Raw genomic sequence first — 21,432 nt, forward strand, 5'->3', positions numbered from 1 at the left:
TAAATGCATATATTGTAACAGAGGATACTGGAAGAGAAGAGGTTAAGCTCAGCCCCAGCTAACTTTTAAAAAAATATCCTGAAATAAAATTACTTAATTTAGGCCATAAAGATTGTATCTCACAGGACTCAATGCAGCTAGAGACTGAAAGTGTGTACTAGGATACCTTTTGTATTGTCTTCAGTAATGAACTAATTGCTACCCTGGAAGGTTAGAAGTTTGAAATTGTTTTATGTCTTTCCGAAACTGCAACAGATCTTAGCAAAGTTTTAAGTATGTAAGGTAACACATCTGTGCTAAATCCTGGTAGCCTCTAGTAAAGGGGGGGGGGGGTAGTATAAGAACCAGAATTCAGAGCCACATGTATGTGATGTCATGCTATAATCCAGGACTAAAATGATGTTTTAATACTAGATGAGACAGAAGTTTCACAGCAGTCTGTTTTTGTAACCTGACATAGAAGGATCACTCACCTACTTCATCTTGCCTTGCTTCAGTAAATAACCAGGGAATAGTAATTCTTTAGATCAATCAGGAAAATATAGTGAGATTGGTTAAGAACTATTTTTCTGTATCTGTGAAAAATCTATTCATCTGTGTTATTTTAATATTTCCAGTGATTGAAACTCTGATGTTTATCAAAAGTAGATATTTAATATTTTAATGTTCGTTTATTTGTTATCAAATATGCTTAAACTTTTCATTGTGGCTGGTCCTTTAGGAAATATTTTAACCTTTGAGAGTACTTATATTTATTTGGTGACACTGTGGCCACTCCTAAAGCCTTACTGCATTGGTCAAACACTACCATTTGTATTAATATTAATTTCATTGAGTATAATTGGGTACCCTTGTAAAAACCTTAGATTAGCTGGCTTTAGAGTGTCTGGTGGCAGTAACTACCTTATAGTCTGGGCAAAGGGTAGCAGTGTGAATAAATGTGTGCCAGCCTTTCACAGATGTGTGTGTGTGTGTGTGTGTGTGTGTGTGTGTGTGTGTGTGTGTGTGTGTGTGTGTGTGTGTGTGTGTGTGTGTGTGTGTGTGTGTGTGTGTGTGTGTGTGTATGTATGTGCAAATCAAATGTCAAAGACTGTGTGTGTCAGCTATTTGGTGCAGAGACACAGGACACTGATTTCACAGAGATGGTGCTGGAGGACTTGGTTTGAACACTCGGCTGAGGACTCAACTCTACAGCTGTGCCAGTGGGGAGTCTTACTGGGGGCCTGGAGAGAGAAATGGATAGGGAAGCCTAAACCCCAGACTGAGTGTGTTCCCTGTGTGCTCTTAAGGGAAATTGTGCTTGAAGCTGAGATCTACATCTGGAAATAATATGTTTCCATTTTTGTTCCAAGTGAACATCCCTCACAAGTGTCAATGGTGAGGATTCAGGCTTCTTTGATTACTGGCCCAGAGGAGGGGCATCACAGGAGAGTTCCTGTTTGCCTGAGGGAGTGATCACACCAGGGTTGAGAAGGAATTTCCTATTTTTCTCCACATGTTTTTTTCCCACTTTTAACCTTTTCTAGTGCTTTAGGTTAAGTAGCATAAGTTAGATTGCCAGTCATGTAATTGGGAGGTAGGAAAGGTAAAGGAGACCAAAGGTAGTTGTAGGGCAGGAAGAGGACTTATTACTAGATCTTCTGCAGAGTTGATGGCCCTAAGCAGTGGATGTCTGGAGACTTACCAGGCCAGCATCTTCACTGACAGACTGTTAGGTAGAACAAGAAAGAAACTGATTAAACTTTAAAATATTGAAAGATTTATGTAAATGATACAGGGCTGGATATCAACAATGCTACATACTGTGTAGTGCTTAGGTAAAATATTCATTTTTTTAATGATATCCCTGATATTTCTTCCCTACACACATCAACTGGAATAATTGGCTTTGCCTGGGCTGAGATGGAAATTATTGATCAGAGCACTACCCTGGTAACCAAATATAAATAAATAGATAAGTTGAATGGGAACATAAATATATGACTGCAACCATTTAATCAACTAATAATTTATGTGTTTGTTTTAATTGTAACAAAGTGGCTATAAAACCATAAATGAATGAAATACCACAAGGTGATTACAGTAATACTGATGAAGTGATAGGTTAGAACCTAATCACAGGTAAGAAAGATTAACAGGGGTGTTCCATAAGTGGGTTTAGATTTTGAGTCTAAATGGAAATGAATTGCCAGTTACTGTACACAACTGAGAGCTGCACCCCAATATCAAAACAAATGATTGATCAGCATTACCATTCTGTAATTCCTGTAAGTAATACTCTGGTACACAGATATAAAAACACCCTCTGAAGCTGAAATTGCATTTTCTAGCTTTCATAGGTAAAGCTAGGTAGAGCTGAACCAGAGATGAACAGTGGCAAAAAAGATGCACCATGGAAAGCTGCAGCAAAAGAAAACATAATTCTTAGTAGAAACTGTATAGATGGGGCACATAGATTAAGTAATGAAGATGTGGAGTTGCAGCCTCGCTCCCATGGCACAAAAGAATGAAATTCTGACTGCAGCCCAGTTGGTTGGGTTTTTTGGATGTAGGCCAGGAGAATAGCAGTTAGCAGGCACAGCCAGAGCACCCCTCCTAGGGAGGTGGGGGCAGTTCCAGTCATCTTTGTGGATGGCATCTAGTGGGATCACTAGATGCTACACCCAGGGACCATGGGCCTGGTGAAAAAACACTCTGTGTAAGGATGCAGATGCATGAAGCCTGAGAATAACATGTACCCAAAGGCATAGATGTATCCCCAAAATCAGGCAGCTATCCTGTAGCTCAAGGGAACTGCCAGTGGGGGAAGTTCACCTGACAGACCAACTGACTCACTCTAGGCCACTCAACTTTCACCTCTCAGGGAGAGGCCAATTGATAAGTAGAATGAATGGGCTGTGGCTTTTGCTCTGAGCAGGGAATAAGCCCAACTTTCAATCTATCCTAGGGAATCAATGAGATTATATGGTCTCAGTGAATCCGGAATAGAAGGGAGTCTTAGTGAGCTTGCTGCATAACCATGGTCACATTCCTTAGGAGAAATTATTAGGCTGACTAGACACTGCTAGTAGGCCCACTGAGCTCAGTCACATGGAAAAAGGATAAAAAGAAAAAGTATGAAATGTAAGGATACATGCTAGTATTCAAATCTGCCTGGATATTATATAGACTATCTCCCTCAGATAACTGAACCAAAATATGGTGTTAGAATAGGACAGACCATATATATATATATGTATATATATATATATATATATATATGTATATATATATATATATATATATATATATATATATATATATATATATATATATATGCTTCATATGACTGAAAACTCAAAATACTGAAATTCATTTTATTGACAAAACAATATCTAAATTTCATATACTGAAAACTCATTTGACTAAATATTATTATACTGAAAGCTTACAATGTTGAATTTCAAAATATCAAATTTTAAGCCATAATGTGTGTTTCCCTTCACCTGTGACTTGCTTGTGATAAAAAAATTACTGCAGTTTAAAGTGCCGACTGACAGAATACCAGTAGTAGAGCAGAAAGTAGTGTTGTAGTGTTTCTAAATGTGGGTATGTCTCTTTTCATTTTTATGGGAAGTATCTAAAGTAATGTGGCATATATTTTGTGTGCTCCAGGCAGTAGTGCCAGTGTGTAGAGTACTGTAAGGTAAGTAAAAGGTATATGCCCCTTTTTCCCACTATAGTGTGATCCCAGAGTTAGTATATATAGTTAGGGGGGTGTGGGGGACGCAGCCTCCCCACATTGGGGGGTGTGGGGGCATAGCCCCCCACCTAGTTTGGTTTTATATTGTCCAGTTTCTGTTAAGAGGGTAAGTAAGTAGTTTTTAAGTTTTGGAAAGAGTTAGTCATTGGCATTGCAAGTGTGCATGTGTATGGCTTAAAATTCCGTATTTTGAAATTCGGCATTGTAAGCTTTTAATATAATGAGAATCAGTCAAATGAGTTTTCAGTATTTTGAAATTTAGGTATTGTGGTCTCAGTAAAATAAATGTCAGTATTTTGAGTTTTCAGTCATGTGAAGTAGATCCATATATATGTATATATATATATATATATGTGGGTTCCATACAAAAATATAATTTTCACTAATTTGAAATAGTGCATGGAATGCTCACTGCAGCAAAAGTGCAGTCAATCAAAAGTGCACTTATGCAAAGTTCAGTACAGCTAACGGGTGTTGTACTGAACTTCATTGCAGTACTCATGGACCTTAGGGTTAGGGCACGGGTCATAGTAAGCGGATAGCCCATAGGGCTATCCCCTTACCATGACCTGTGCCCTAACCCTAAGGTCCGTGATGACTGCAGCACAGTGAAGGACATAGCAATGTCCTCCACTATGGTGCGATAGTCACGAACCTTAGGGTTAGGGCACACTAACCCGTGCCCTAACCCTAAGGTCTGTGACTATCGCACCATAGTGGAGGACATAGCTTGATTTTTATGTCCTCCACTGTGCTGTGGTGTTTTTGGTGAAGTGCACTTACGCAAAACTTCACTTTCATTAAAGTGAACTTTTGCAGAAGTGAGGCTTCCTATTACAAGTTCGAAGTAGTGAACTTTCGTTCTTGTAATAGGAATCCATATATATATATATATATATACATATATATATATATATATATATATATATATATATATATATATATATACACACACACATTTTATATATATATATATATATATATATATATATATATATATATATATATATATATATACATTTTATATATATATATAGAGAGAGAGAGTTAAATGAATACTTTATAGGTTACCAAAAACATCTTAGACAGAATTCCTCACTTCCTTAAAGTGAGATGACCTCAGATTTAGCAGATTGTGGTAATGTAGGTACATACAGCCATTAGGCAATGATGCTTACATATATACAATCATAAATTGGAGATCAAAGACTAGGCAAAAGAATCTTCTTTATCAACACTAGAAAGTGGGAAATAAATAAATAATTAAAATAGAGTGGTAGAAGTACACTGGACAAATTAGTTTTCGAACTGAGGCAGTAAAACCTTTCTGTGATGTAAATAAACAATTAGATAAAACTGGGGTATACCTTTTATGGCCATCAAACCATTTTGCATTATTGGGAGGAGACAAAGGTAACACAGCAACTGATATGTGGTGCTTCCTTGTAATCAGTGACTTCCTGGTTCTTTTATGTCTAATGGAGGACATATTTCATGTCAGGTAGGTCTCTCCTAACAGCAACACCAATTATGACACCAGCTTAGAACACATAAAAGATACTGTAAGTCTGCAACAGTGCCCTTGGCAGTCCAGTGCAGGGAGTTAACAAAGACAATTTACAAGCTACAGAGTTTGGCAGATAGTTCCCCAGACCTAACAGATGTTTTCTGACCCCCAACATAGGACCACATAACTAATGATAAACACATGTCATATAGACTATCCATTCAGAGCACTAAAATACAGAGCTCTGGATGAAGAAGGCTTCCAGTGCTATCCCATCTCCTAACTCTTTCCACATACCCTACTTTAAAAATCAATGTTTTCTTAAGTACATTTTAGAAGGTAGCACTTCTGCACACTTCAAACATAGGCCTGCATAGGTTTCCATTTTGAATTGCCGAATATAAAAAATAAATCTATATCTGCTTTGTTTTCCTGCTAATCAAGCCAAAAGATATATGAAATGTAACATTATTATACAGAACAATAAAACAGTCAGTAAGAATTTTACATATCTAGCAGCTGAGATTCACCCACCAGTACCTGTAATGCAATATATAATGTAAAATGTTTGTGATGTAAGAATAAAAGCACTAAAAAAATCAGACCGATGCAAACAAATAAATAAATAATACCTATTTTAAAAATAGTGAGGGAGGCTACTGGACAAAGTATTTGTAACTTTGAAACAAAAGAAACCACGGGTGAAGCAAGGCAAGGAGAGATCTGAACATTTTTTAAAGAAATGTACGAAAATATAGTCAAGTCAACAAAGAGCTAAGCGGAGAAAGTCACAATCACTTTAGTTATAATGAAGGAGTAAACCTTTGCACATTATGAAGCAAATAAAAAATGCAACCATGCATAGATAACTATGTATTTGCACATGTACATAAAATTACCACGAGAAGGATAATAAAATCAAAGTTATGGATAGTGAATGACAGTTATTAGAAAAACAGGGCCTCACCAAGGAGGCTGAAGGTCCACATGTTAACCAGCAGGTTTTGCACAGTTAGGAGGACATGAGTATTGAAGAGCAATGTTGATGTGACATCCTGACCCCAAGTACAAATGGAAAAAGAGGGTTGATGCTGATGCCAGGCTGGTTGAAAGAATGATTTCCTGTAAAGGAGGAAGACATTATAGTTGCTGCACTGATGTGCAGCATGTATCTAGGTCATCAGTTGAAAGGGAGGTACTTGCTTTCTGTAAAGACAGTAGTAATATTATTAATAAGTAAAGTACACAAAAGAGGACCAAGGCTACAGCATTAATGCATGCCTTTTCTAGTCAGGATATGGACCGAGATGTGGATTTATGTTAGACATTATACTTATTATCGCTAAAATAACTTTATAACCAGTAGACAGCCATATGAGGTATACCCAACAATGCTGAGGATCTGCAATGACAGTACCGCTGAGATGATCTCTGTGTTGGGTCAGTGAGGCAGTGATGGTACTGCGGCATTTCCTAAACCCATGCTGTGAGTGAGTTAAAAGTGAGGTAGCAAGCAGAGAGGAAATAAAAAGCATTACTGCAACATATATTTTCATTATTTTTCACAGAACAGTGGAAATGGTTATGGGGTGGAAGTTTGTCAGTGTCTTTTTATCACTTTATTTCATAAAAAAGTGAAATGGCTGATTTTCTGATGATTTTCAAAAAGCTGGGAAACAACTGATTGCAACGAATAATACAAAACTGTAATCTCAAGGATAGTGCTGGGGGAAAATAACAGAAGCCTATTGGAAGAAGGCTGCAGTAAAATCCTGTATTTTAGATACCATTTAACATGGGCTACAGACTGAGAGGAATGAAAGCAAGAAAAATGTAACATTGGGAGTAGTTAGGTAATGTAGTTTAACTGATAAAACCATTCACCAAAAAATAAAAAACAAGGTACTCAGCCTAGGTATAAACCCGTGTTGAATGATACACCTTTTATCAGCTGGCGAACAGGATACATAAGATCACAGCAAAAATGCATTTTAAAGGGAAAAGGTTCATCGTTGGTTTACTGAGTTTATTGCAAGGTAAGGTGGGGCTGATGATTTTACATGTCTCCACAGATGGCACTGAGAACTAGTTAAAGAAAGCCTGCAGATGGCAGTTCAGTGAAATCCTGAATTTGAAAAGTATTTTCTTGAACCTCAGGGAAAGAATGGCTTTGTTTACATCAGAAACAGCTCTATTAATTTGTGATAGCTATAACCTATATAATTTTTTCCTTAACTTTACATTAATCTGACATACAGCACATTTGAAATTGACTAGATTACTTAGTGGGGAGGTTGTAGTCTTTAGCAGAATGGCTGGAGATGGTTTGACCCAATCAGCAATGATATGCATGTTCTGAATTAAACTGCATTTGCAGGAACTGCAGAATCATTGAAGAAAGGCTTGAAGACAGTGTATTCCACTACTTGTGTTCCATGGAAATGTCCCACATCCCAAGGAAAATTGTAGTTACAAATAATGCAAAGTTTTTTACTACATCTAATATGCAAAAGAAGTAATGGAAATTATGTAACATTAGTAGACAATGATGCAGTAACTTTTAAATGAGTGGCAATAAGCATGTTATATATATATATATATATATATATATATATATATATATATATATATATATATATATATATATAAATAAATGTTTCAAATAATTAATTTCTGGATCAAAGCTATATGGAAGAGTTTGTTACATAATTGACAAGGAGGAATACGACCTAGAGCATTGATCAAAAGCAAGGCATGTCATTCAATTATAAAGTAAGCAACGAACAGAAGGCAGTAAACTGTGCTCACTGGGTGTAACCACTTGAAGGGACACTACCCGAACCATGAAAGAAATTATTATGCCTCTGAATATGTATTAATGTACAGACAGAAGGCAGTTCAGAGGTCATACAGCAAAATAATGTAGAGACAGAAGAAACTGATTTCAATACGATTAGTCAGATTATAACTCACCTAAGAGCCAACTGTTTGGACACAACTGACTGAAAAAATCAAAAATGATACAAAACAAACCTGTTATATTTCTTGCAAGTGGGGGAGCCCCCCCCCCTGCAGCCTCTATTTAGAGGCAATTCACCCAAACGTATATACCAGCTCTATGGTTGCACAAATACAAAAAAGGGAGAAATCTCCCAAAATAAAAAAAAATCACTGCCATGCACACATAGAGACTGCACAAGCAATAATTTACTACAGAAATCTGTTATTAGCAAATACAACATCAAGGAGCTAGGGCTCAGGGAAATTGTTCTTTAAGGTAGGATTGCTACCTTTTCAAATGCTCAAAGTGGGGCATTTTTTTTGGAAAAGTGAGATTTTTGCAGGACAAACCACATGCACAACAAATGCAAAATACCGGGCTTCACTTATTTGACTAATAAATACTCACTCTTGTGGAATTAATGTTAATTTGTTTCATATAATATTTAGATGTTACAGATGCAAATAACTGTTTTATGCAACTATTAAAGGAAACTTTGAAAATTTATTTTGTACTAGAATCAGAGGACATTTGCTATTTTTGTGGGATTTTTCCCCACAGGACACAGCTGAGAAAATAGAGTCCATCCTGTGTAAAAAGAGATAACGGTAACCCTACCTAGGGGAAATGGGTCATAGGGAAATGTGGAAAAGAAAAAAATTAATTATGCTATAAGAGAATAAAAGGGTTTCTTATGTATAGCCAAGCAAAATGGAATGAACAATGATAACATCTTTTGAAGTGCTACAAAGGAATTTGCAAAGTAAAAAATGGGGTTATATGTCACAATATATGATAATATACAGTTAGGAGGCATAATCTAACAGCACACAGAAATGACTGATGACAGGCGGGGACCTTTCCTCACAAAGCAGTAGAGACATGGAAAATGTTTGTGATTCAGAGAGGTAGTGGTGGAGAAGCTCCTATTGGAGATGACAATGGCTTCAGAGTCACTACTGGAACCAAAAGATTTATAGCAGACACATAATGTGATCCCAGGGGAAGTCATTAAGGCATAGGCTACTGATTGCTTAAACATGATATTTTATACTGACATCAGGAAACAGAATGAGTAGAGTTAGGAGATGTAATTCACCCCGATATATGTTTCAGTGCTAAAAGGAGACCATGTCATTCATTCCTGTATGCTAGGTGCAGTGACTAATCTGAATACTTCTAAGGTTTCATCTGTCTACTGAGGGTACAAGGTAGGCTAGAAAGTTTAGTGGTGTCCTTCAGTAGCACATTCCTGGTTAATAGTGTCATGAAAGGAGATACTGCAGCCCAGATATGTGGAATTTTATTAATAATTATATGTCATTTGTGAATATTAACATGATTTATATAGAAGTGTAACAAAGGGAGACACTACCACCACAGCTGTCTGGAATTTTGTAAATGGTAATGTATCATTTGTGAATGTCAGTATGCTTCATGTAAGATGCTTGTGTTGCAAATGTATTAAAGCTGTATGTCATATAAGATGGTTTGTACAGACGTGTGCTGGAGAGGTATTTTATAAAGTACTTATCTTAAAAACAGATCCACAGTGTGCCCTGCTGGAAGAGAACAGAAATGTGCATGCACTATTGTAACTGTTTAAATGTATATATGTTAACAGTGGAAACTGAAACACAGGGGGGGTAACTTCATTCCAGGAAAAATTTCAGAAAAATAGCTAAAATTAAATTACTTTATAACAGCAAGATATAATATGTCTATACTATAGAGCTCTGTGTTGTCTTGAAGGAGAAATAATTACTAGGCTTGAGATGTGGAAGTTTTTTATGTTTTATGACTACCAACAGCTGCACAGATCTGAGCAAAAGCCCTTGTCTGGGTATTTTCACTGGTGGATGCTAAATGCTGCTGGCTTTCAGCAGTAGGGGTTTTACCTGGGATATAATCAGATGATAAGAAATTATGTCATTCTTCAAGCTATCCTAGCAGTAATATTTGAGATATTAATTTAAGAACTCTCTGAGGGAGATTCAGCATTCTGTATTCTGTCTTTAACCTGACAACATCAAGATCCACTCACCTCATCTGCCTTGGTGCTCTAAGTAAATAACTTCTTAGGTTATAGTAATTGTCTTAGATATAGTAAGGACTATAGCAAAGCTTAATTTAGATGCTTTTCTTTATTTATTTGAGACTGTTCTGCAATGTTGTTTTAAATATTTCCTGTGATTTTGAACTCTGATGTTACTGTAAATGTATACTGAGTATTTTCTTGCTCTTCTAATATTTATTTTTAAATATATTTAAACCTTTCATTGTGGCTGATCTGTCTAGAGATATTTAAGTTCTGAGAGTGCTTACATATTTATTTGGTGACACTGTGTGGGTCACTCCTAATAACCTTGCTCTTGGTCAAACTACCATTTGTATTGATAATGACATTACACAGTAAGATTGGACATCCTTTGTTAAGGGCCTTAAAGTAGCTTATGAGCAGCTGGCTGGTGGCAGTGATAACTACCTTATAGTCTCGGCAAAAGGGGGCATATCTAGTAAACCTGTGCCAGCCTTTCCCAGGTGTGTGTGTGTGTGTGTGTGTGTGTGTGTGTGTGTGTGTGTGTGTGTCTGTGTATGTATATAAATCAAACCTCAAAGTGTGAGTGTGTGTGTGTGTGTGTGTGTGTGTGTGTGTGTGTGTGTGTGTGTGTGTGTGTGTGTGTGTGTGTGTGTGTGTGGCAGTTACTTGGGCAGAGACATGAAGCACTAGTTGGACAGAGAGGGTGCTGGAGGTCTTGGCTTGAGCACTCAACTGAGATCTCAACTCTATAGCTGTGCCAGTGGGGAATCTTATTGGGGATCTGGAGAAAGAGGGAGAAACCAGCCCGGACTGACTGTGATCTCTGTGCACTCTTAAGGCAAATTGCACTTGATGCAGAAAGCTGCATCTGGAAATACTGTGTGTGTACTTGCTATCCTCCCAGTGTACATCCCCCACTGGTGCCAGTGGTGAGGATTGAGGCTCCTTAATTACCGGTCTCAGTGGTGGGGTGTCACAAATAGTTAAGGACTTATTTCCAAGACAACTTTTACAAGAGAGAAAGAAATTATGGTTCCCAAGGAACTTAATAGTATACTTTCCTTTGTAACAATGTTTGTGCAAACAACTGAATGTACCACATGTTAAATATATTCTGTACTGGGGAGTTTAATGGAGATAGTCACTAGTCTGCCTGACTGACGGCAGATTTAATTTATCAAGTTTTGGAAAAAGTGGTTAACTTTAAGAACATTTGAATGAATGTTGCCTGAGAACAAAATACCTCTACTGCAAAACTGGTATTTATAGTTTGTACAAAGGTTGGTAGCACTTTTTGTGACACTGAGACAATAACAATATTGAAATATGCAGTGCTAAAGAAACAGCTTTGCTCAGTAGTATGTCCTTAATTTGTAGCATAATGCGCTCACTATTTGGAGGAAGTACTTGGGGAGGAATGCATATGCTCTGTATATGCTCTGTTATGTACACTTTTACAAAAATACAATATGAAACAGGAATAATGTGTATCTGTATGCAGTTAATATGCATAAAACTCAAAGATAGTTGCAGTGCAATGCATATGTGTGTACGTATATATATATATATATATATATATATATATATATATATATATATATATTTTTTTTTTTTAATGAAAGTGAGCTATCCACTATAGAATTGTTATTCACTACATGTGTTTTATTTATTCTGTGAAATATGTGCCCATTTCTTGGACAAAACAGCAATCAGGCCACTCCCAAGATCCCAAGAATGATGCCCACTTGTTTGCATAACTACTGCAAGAAAGCATCTTTGTCATTCTCAGCACATTCCTTCAAAAGTTACATAACTTTTCCTTAATGTCAAGACCTCTGTGGTTGACTACAGATCACAGCAAAGGACTAAGGTGTCGGGAACTACATCTGAAGTCCCAGCTTAGGAATAAAATCCAAGACATATTATAGGCTATAATACAAATAAATAAAATGTGAGGAAACTCAAATGAAATTGTTTTATTGTTGTATTTTATCTTATTGATAATCAGATGCCAGTGATGTATGAATGTATGTATGTGTATATATATATATATATATATATATATATATATATATATATATATATATATATATATATATATATATACCTGTATGTATATATGCATTATTTGTATTTTGCAATGGTAGATATTGATTCATCCATTCATTTGTAAACTAGGCAAGGAAACTGATCTTTGCAGACATTTGCTATACATAGGCAGAGGCAAAAACAACATATTTGGTCAATTTCAAAAAGAAACAACCTATGTGTCTTTGCATGGAAAGAATAAGCTGAATTAGTGTAAGGGAATCTGTGCAGATACAGACAGTACAGAAAATGTTCACTCATGACACTTACTAGAAGCCTAGTTTGATTCCTGTACCAATGAGGCACAAACTACTGCACAATTTCAAAGAATCTTCATACGGCAGTCAGACATAAAGTAGCTTATCTATGTTTGAAGTACAGTAATGTTTTGTTCTGTTTTGACAACTACCACCAAAAATGGACTATATTTTAATGTCCCATTCACAGAAGGTCATTTTCTGCAGTGAAATAACTTGGTGCTGCATCACAGTGTCAGGCACAACTTGGGTTACTAACTTCTGAATCAAAATAATTTGCGTGTTGTCATGTACTCAGAAGTGAAGAGTCACGGTGTTAAATGATACTTAAACATCTTTATGTGGACAGAGTAAATTTTGTCATGTGTATTTTGGAACAATTCAGTGTAACTTGGAAAACTGGCAGGATTACCTAAAACAAAGCAGACTGTAACGAGAAACAGGAAAGTAAGTGCTTCTGTGCTTGCTATTCTGAATTACCTGAGCATTAAGAAATTTCTTTTAACAGATATTGTAGCACACTATGTCCTTCCTACATTAAGTGTACAGCTGATGTGATTTTTACAAACTGTATTATTAATGTAATGCACCAGAAGACAGTATTTGATTTTATCAAATTCTGCTTTACTTGATACAAAACATTTTGTACAAAGCTGCCATAAAACACTCCACTCTACGTGAGACATAACATAAGTTGTATATACATGAAAAATATTACTTAAGACTGGAAACTGTGACCATTTTTTAGAATGGGATGAAATATATTTCAAATGCAACACAATGCAATGCAGCGTTGTAACATGCTGTGGAAAAGTAATTTAATGTATATTACTTAACATTGTCTAGGTCATTTATTCTCTCTACCTCTCCCCCCTCCCCAGCATTTCTTTTTGTCTCCGTCTCACCTTCAATATTTAAATAATGTTTGCTTCTTAATAAACTCCATTAATGGCATTATGTAAAAGTGGTACCATGTAATAATTATTATAATTGATGTATGTTTCTCAGAACCAGGTCATATGGGACTACAAAGATGAAAATAAGTAACATGGAAGTAAAATGAGATAATATGACTTGACTGGGAGCTATTAACACTCATGGGCAGACTTAACAAGCAAATACATCCTTCCACTACCATACATGTAGTCAAGTTTATGGGAACCACAGAACAGTTAAAATGACTTCAAGGAATTTCTTGCCTTAGCCATAGTGAATACCCTAGTGATAAGTCACCATAGGAGAATACCTGTTTAAATGTCAGTTATTTCATGCACAAATGTTTTTATCTGTTTTAAGTGCTTTCTGTTCAACCTGTGTATGTTAATATTCACAGTTTTCATATCTATAGGAGTGTCCTACACGATCAATGAAATTGTTTGCTGTGTATGTCCCATATCGATAATTATCCAGTCCTTCTTCTCTCTCAGATTTGGCGGGAATGGGATCTTGTGGATAAGCCAAAGCTGTTTTAATTACACCACAGTCATCTTGAAGTTTTATCTCTTGGTATGCTGTCCCTGGAGAGCCTTCTATCAAATTATCACAGTTCTGAATAGATTTAGCATCATAAATATTGTCTCCATACTTTACCACTGGAGGCTTTAGAGCTTGGTAAGACACTTTAGTAGTTGTTGTAATGACAGTTTGCAGTGTTGGTGTTGTTGGAGGGGGGCTGCTACTAAATCTGCAGGGATACTCTCCACTGTAGTAATGATGGTTAGTATTTGGTTGAATCTGACTGTAGTCATTCCTGTCACCGTATCCAGTTTTGCTAAAAATTGGTTTCCATCCATGATGTTTGCTGGAGGTATCAAGGTTCCTGTCATGGGCATTTAAAGGACTCATGTTGTGCTGTGCTCCATTCATATGCACACGTTCAAACTCAGGCTGAAGATTGCCAGAATCTTTGTATAAATTTGTGTAAGAACTGGAACCTATATAGCCAGGCACAGTGAACTCATAACCACAAGGCGGTCTAGTCATGTAGAGTCGTGGGTTAGTAACTTTTGGAACTGGTGCGACTGTTTCCATTGGAGTATTAGCAGATTCATATGCAGTTCTATAAGGCTCAGTATTTTGGAAAGGAGTGTAATGCTGAGAGGGGATGTGATAACTGGGTTCTGGCATTATACTAAATTTGTCTGTTCCTTCCACAGAGGGCAAATGATGAAAACCAGTGAAATGACCACTGCTGTCATGATATCTTCCTATCTGAAATACAAGATGTGACATATTAATATCAAGCTGTATTGCATGGCTGACATAAAATGTTATGATTACAATAATATAATTCATGCATCATCTATCATATCCCAGGTCCGGGATAATAACATCAGTTAAACCAACATAAAAAAATAAATGGAGGTAAAGAAATAGCATCCTGTCTGCAAATACTCCCCGTAACATTTTTGAAGAGCCATAATTATTTAGCATGCACTGCATTTACTTAAATAACCCATAATTAAAAACTGCATGTATTGCAATTTGTAATCATTATAATTGAAGTCATGTACCCAGCAAATATGTCTATAAATGTATTTATGATATATGCCAATAAAATGAATGAAAAGGAATTGCAATAGTGAACAAAGTCATACAAAAGATGTGTGTCTTAAAATGTTAAGTAAAATTTGTTTTGTTTTTTACTTGCTACAGGAATATAGTAGTGAACAAGAGTAGAAATGCTTTGCTTAGATAATCATATGAATGCTACAGTATATAAAATGGGGTTAATCTAGAACTTTTCTCAAGGATGGAAGGCCTTTGGTTCATATATAGCTCTTTAAACCATGTTTTGCTGAAAGCAGTGAATCAACAACATATATTTTTTTTTAAATCCCAGTTTTCTTGCTTGTACATAAAAGAGTATTTGTAGTGCTTCCACTAACATGGGGATATAGTGTGTACCTATCCTGCCACTGGTGCTTTTTCTGTTGTGTTCATAAATCAGAAAATCATATTTTTCATAAATACAATTCACTAAAATAGAAACTCAATGAAAGAACTAAAACCAAAACAATAGGACCCCCACCAATGAAATTGTAAATTGGTTTATTCAAAAAGAAAACTGAGCGCTTTCGTCTTTACATTTACAAAAGACTTCACTAAATACACACAGCCTACCAATGGGAGGCACAGTGATATGTAATTAGTTAATCATGTTAAATCAGATAAAATCACTGCACTCCAAGACCACAGTAAAAACAAGAAAAAAGATGTGGAAACCCAAACAGCAAGCAGGACAGTTCACTAAGATGCTAAACATATTGCAGTATAAAAAAGTATAGAAAATGTATAATATATATATATATATATATATATATATATGATGTATAAATTGTATATTTAATGTATACATGAATAAATATGAATTAAATGATTAAACTATAGTAGCTTTCACCTTTAAAACACTAGAAATGGAAACAGAGTCATTTAACCCTAGTGAAACTGAAGCATAGAGCCTCAATTGCCAAACTAGCCCTTGAACTGAAGCAAAGTCTCAATGTCTCCCCGAAGTGGAACAACCATCACTCTGTCAATAGCGAAAAAAAGTAAACTTTCTGTAACTGGGACAGACAGTAGTATGCCTAAGAGGGCATTGGTGTTTTTCTTTTTCCTGATATCATAATAATGCTCACATATTCTATCTTTCAGCTTTCTGATAGTTTTACCCACATAATATGCATTACAAGAATCACATGAAGCTAAATAGACTACGTGGGTAGAATTACAATTAACCTTCCCAGCACATGGTATGGTTCTTTCAAAATTGTTGACCACTGTATAGGGACTGACATGAATATATCTACACCACTTACAAAATCCACCTTTTTGCATATTGCTGTGTGTCAAAGATGGCAGAAAGGAAATTCACCCCGGGGATCACGTCAGTCGTCCTGCTAGACAGGGGTCCAGGGAAGTAAATAGTGTGGGAAGAAATAGCCAGAGAATTATTAGGTAATAGGTAACAGGAAAAGAGGAAGGCCTAAGATAAGGTTTATGGATGTGGTGAGAGAGGACATGCAGATGGTTGGTGTGACAGAGCAAGATGCAGAGGACAGGAAGAAATGGAAACAGATGAACTGCTGTGGCGACCCCTAATGGGAAGAGCCGAAAGAAGATGATGAGGCTTGTATAGGCCCTAGAGCCGATAGCCTAGTACAAACCTATGAACCTATGAACCCTCCCTGAACCTGACTCCAAAACGGTTCTGATGTTTCTATCTTTTGAGAAGACGTTTATCCCACACTTTGCTTATAAATAGAAAAAGGGCATCACTGTGTTTAGTTTTTTATTAATGAATTTTACCATTTTTGCAGTGCAGATTAATTGCCTGTAAAAAAAACTTAAGTTGACATTGTCTCACACACCACAGACTTTTGTTTAGAGAGGAATGTCTAGATGTATAAAGCAGCTTGTGGAAAAGTTGGGTTGAAAGAAAGATGTCTGGTGTCTTAATTCCAGTTATTTTAGACTTTGGAGAGAATAGCATCAGTGCACCTTACCATGAATACTAGCTGCAAGTCTAGCAACTCTGATATTTGTTTATTTTAATTTATGCATAACTGGAGATCAAAGATATACAAGTATATGCACCGAATACTGAGAGAGTGAAGCAAGTAAACAACTAAGGTAGTTAAACTTTCACTATAGAAAGAAAAGATGTGACTCAATAAAATTAAGTTTTTGATTAGCTCAAACAAAAACATTATTTAACTGTTTATCAGATTTCATCTAGCTGCATATTATGAAACTCAGAAGTTTTACTGAAGCAGCCTCTTTGATGGATGAATTATCTTAGTAGGTGATGGAAAGATGGTCACTAGGGATGCTACAGATATTTATGTCAGAAGGTCTGTGTTTCTGATGTGGAAGAAATGCAGATTTTATCTTTATACTATTAAAGTACAGACCCACAGAATTAAACTGAGATTGAAGTGAATGGAAGCAGAACTGTAATTCAGAATTAATTTCAGATTTACTTCAGCAAGGAGAACAGAGTAATTATCAGCATATTGCATACACTTTGTATCATAGTATCTATACTAAGCTATCGACCGCAAGGGGGCTTCTCAGTAAAATTTAACAGATATTGGTTCCCAAGGGTTTTGTGGGGGGTGCATATACTTGGACAAGGGTGGCCAAGAATTTACACACTTCCACTCCCTGTATAAGAGACATAGGTTCCAGACCAGGGCTATATTCATGGTTCCCTATCCCCTGATCCAAGTTAGGCTTGAGTAAGTGCAGGGATGAACTCTGATTCACATGGATGGGAAGCCTGTTTCAGAGAAGGGGGAGCCTCTGAGACACATACCTGTCCTTAGTGAAGGTACGTGTCATTGACGAGGACACTGAAGAGAAGAGGGAGCATGTATGCTTTTGTGGTATTTTGTCAGATCATAAGATACTGTACCCAATATACATTCATTCAGACACTATAAAATAATATCTTTTTCAGGACCAAATTACATTTTTTTTTTAATCCAGCAAGAAGAAAAGTTAAGAATGCAAGTGGGGAAACAAAAAACATGGAAAACATAAGAATGAAATAAAGCTGTCAACATTCGTCTATGTTACAGTGACCATGAAACAATGGCAGGCCACTTTGCAATTAAACCATTATAAAGGACAAATTATTATCCCAGGGATAAAAATTCAAAGGGGGATATTCCAGGGTGACTCTCTGTTACAATTGCTGTTCTGTCTTGCCCTTAACCCATTAAGCTGTTTATTTAACAGCTTAGGCCATGGGTACAATTTGGCTCCTAGAAAACAACAGTCTAAAGGCTTCTCATCTTCTATTTGTTGATGATTTAAAACTGTATAGCTCATCAGATGAGGAACTGAAAGCACAGCTGCAGGTTGTCAAAACTTTTTCAGATGATATTAGAATGTCATTTGACCTTGATAAATGTGCTAAAGCAACCTTTAAAGCAGGAAAACTGCAGCACCAGAAAAACATCAGTTTGGGACAAGAATGTCATATAAAAGAACTTGAGCAAGAGGGAGTGTATAAGTACTTGGGAATTGATGAAGGATCAGCAATAAAACATGAACAAATGTGAGTAAAGCTTAGTAAGGAATATTTTAGAAGACTTAAATTAATCCTGAAAACAGCACTGACGTCTAGGAACAAAATTCAAGATACAGTTTGTTCTTCCTGTCCTAACTTACAGTTTTGGAGTGATTGATTGGCCCCAAAATGTATTGGATAGATTAGATATTAAAATAAGAAGGATGCTTCTTGCTCACCAAATGATCTATAAAATCAGTGCATACCAAGATTATATATTCCCCGTTCCGAAGGAGGAATGGGCCTCCTTGAAATTGATTACATGTATAGATCTGCAATCGTGGGACTCCACACATATCTGTTGACCTCACAAAACCCAAATGTAGTGAAAGTTTTGAAACATGAGGAGAATAAATCTAAGATGACTTCCCTGCTTAACTTAGCAGAAGCATATCGATGACAAGCAGAAATGGAAATCAAACCAGAAGTAGATAAAAATCAGGCAGCAACTGTATGTGCCAAAAAACAAAAGAAAGAATGTAAGGTGAAGGATCAAATGAAAAGGCAAGAAATGTGGAAAATGCATAAATATAGTTGCAAGTATAGAAAACCTCTGGAAGAACCTCATATTGATCAGGAATGAATACAGGAATTGTTAAGGAGAGGTGAATTCAAACCAAGAGATGAAAGGTTAATACTGGTGGCACAAGATAGTGGGTTACATACACGTTGGTTTACAAAGTCCATTGAACATGTGGAAGAAACAGACAAATGTAGGTTTTGTAAAACCAAATTGGAAACAATCGCACATCTCGTTGCTGGTTGTGACATACTAATGGCAGAAGGACTGTACACTGAAAGGCATAATAATGTGGCGAGACTGTTGCACTGGGGATCATGCAAACATTATGATTTTGGAGTGGCTGAAAAACACTGGAAACATGAGCCACAAAGCATCATAGAAAATTATAAAGTTTACATCACATGGGATCATCTATTACCAATAATTCAAAGGATAGATTCTAGAAAACTGGATATAGTAATCCAAGAAAAGAAGACAAAGAGTAGCATAGATCATTGAAATCATTACACCCAGTGACTACAGTGTCCCACGTACAGAGAGACACAAAGTTATAAAATATCAGGATCTGCAAGCAGAAATGAGAGCAATGTGGAAGAAAGATACCCAAATAGTTCCAATAGTAGTAGGAGCAACGGGTCCTATAAAAAAAGAGTCTACATGCATATTTAGATACACTACCAATACATGTAACTCCGTACGAACTGCAGCAGGAGTCATTACTGGGCACTTTGCTGGTGCTGCAAAGATCACTTTTGGCTGATATCAAAGAGTGAAACAATACTAATTTAATGAACTTTAATTATACTTTGACTTAGGAATGGGGTCCATTCCCATCATGGCATTAGAAACCCAAAAGATATGAAGAAATTAAAACAAGAGGGGGCCATCACATAAGTCATATTCAGGGGTTTTGTTTTCAGCACAACCAAACCTCCTGGGGGCTGATGGGACCACCTGCATCACTGCTAGGGCATTCTGTGCTTTTTCTCCCAAACACACATGTACAAGGGCTACTGACACTGGCTTGGCTTTGGGTACTAAACTGATATCCCTTGATCCTGCCCCCATTGTTGTCATGCAAACTTAGCTAACTGGAACCAGCATTCCTTTCCCCCTAATATGAATGGTGAGCTGCTCACTTGTCCATGTTGTCCATTCACCTGGGTCATAGTCAAGGCTTCAATACTCTGGACAACAGAGCTGAGTGTCAAGAGTGCACATAATTATATATCTGTGTGTCTGGGTAACACCATATATTTAAGGACCATTTTATTTTGTTAAATCCACAGATTCAGACTGTGCCCCCCCCCCCAGTCAAACAGTCATTCAGAATGCAACTAAACCCCCTGTTTTTCTTGCTTTCTATATGGAATTAGTTTCACAGTGTCAGCATAGATTATGACCCCCCTGTGACCATGAACCAGATAAAGCAGGCAACCAAAAAGTGAATGGAATAACGTATTTCTGGATACCAGTTTTTCAGAAGCTAAGTGGGGGTTCTGCATACTGAAACATGATTTCTTAGGACACTCCACAGCCTCTGCCAATACAAAGTGTTAATTATCACCAAACGTAATTAGCACAGAAAAGCACAATGTGTTTATCCTGTTTCTTATCATAGTAAGCTATATCAGTGATTACATTTCATCTGTTTTTTACATCATAGTAAGCTATGTCAGTGATTACATTTCATCTGTTTTTTACACCATAGTAAGCTATATCAGTGATTACATTTCATCTGGTTTTTACATCATAGTAAGCTATGTCAGTGATTACTTTTCATCTGGTTTTTACATCATAGTGAGCTATGTCAGTGATTACATTCCATCTGTTTTTTTTACATTTGGAAGTAATACTGTTATTTTCTTTTCGGTAAAAGCCTCAGTATGATTCCCTGTTTATATTTTTGCACAGGACATGACTGATCCCCTCACATTTGTCTTGTAGAAATCAGGGCAAGTATTAACCTTAAATATTTTATCTGTGCCTTCAAACACACGTGTACATATAAATAAATAGAAAAAAAATATTTTCTAAATAAAAGATGTACATATCTATTATACTTTAGGCTGGGGGTTAGAATTTAACTAAGACCACAGTAAGTTATTTTTTCCTTCAGTCTTCCTTTATTGATGGTCTCATGCTGAACAGCTTAAATCAGGCTGTCCTTTTAAAACATTTGTTTGTGCATCTTCAT

The 21,432-nt window shown here is 36.4% G+C and overlaps 1 protein-coding gene across 1 annotated transcript in view; it reads right to left on the reverse strand.

Annotated features, from left to right (window-relative positions):
• Positions 1–13,244: 13,244 nt before the first annotated feature.
• GCM2 (glial cells missing transcription factor 2) overlaps positions 13,245–21,432 on the reverse strand; it is a 66,918-nt gene continuing 58,730 nt past the window's right edge. Inside the window, exon 5 of the mRNA XM_044065396.1 lies at positions 13,245–14,847. Within this exon, the coding sequence (XP_043921331.1) occupies positions 13,957–14,847 (891 nt within the window). The 3' untranslated portion in view covers positions 13,245–13,956. The remainder of the gene's footprint in view (positions 14,848–21,432) is intronic.

The sequence above is a fragment of the Protopterus annectens genome, chromosome 3.part0, assembly GCF_019279795.1.
Source record: "Protopterus annectens isolate FY-2018-M chromosome 3.part0, PAN1.0, whole genome shotgun sequence".
NCBI classification, from domain to species: Eukaryota; Metazoa; Chordata; order Ceratodontiformes; family Protopteridae; genus Protopterus; species Protopterus annectens.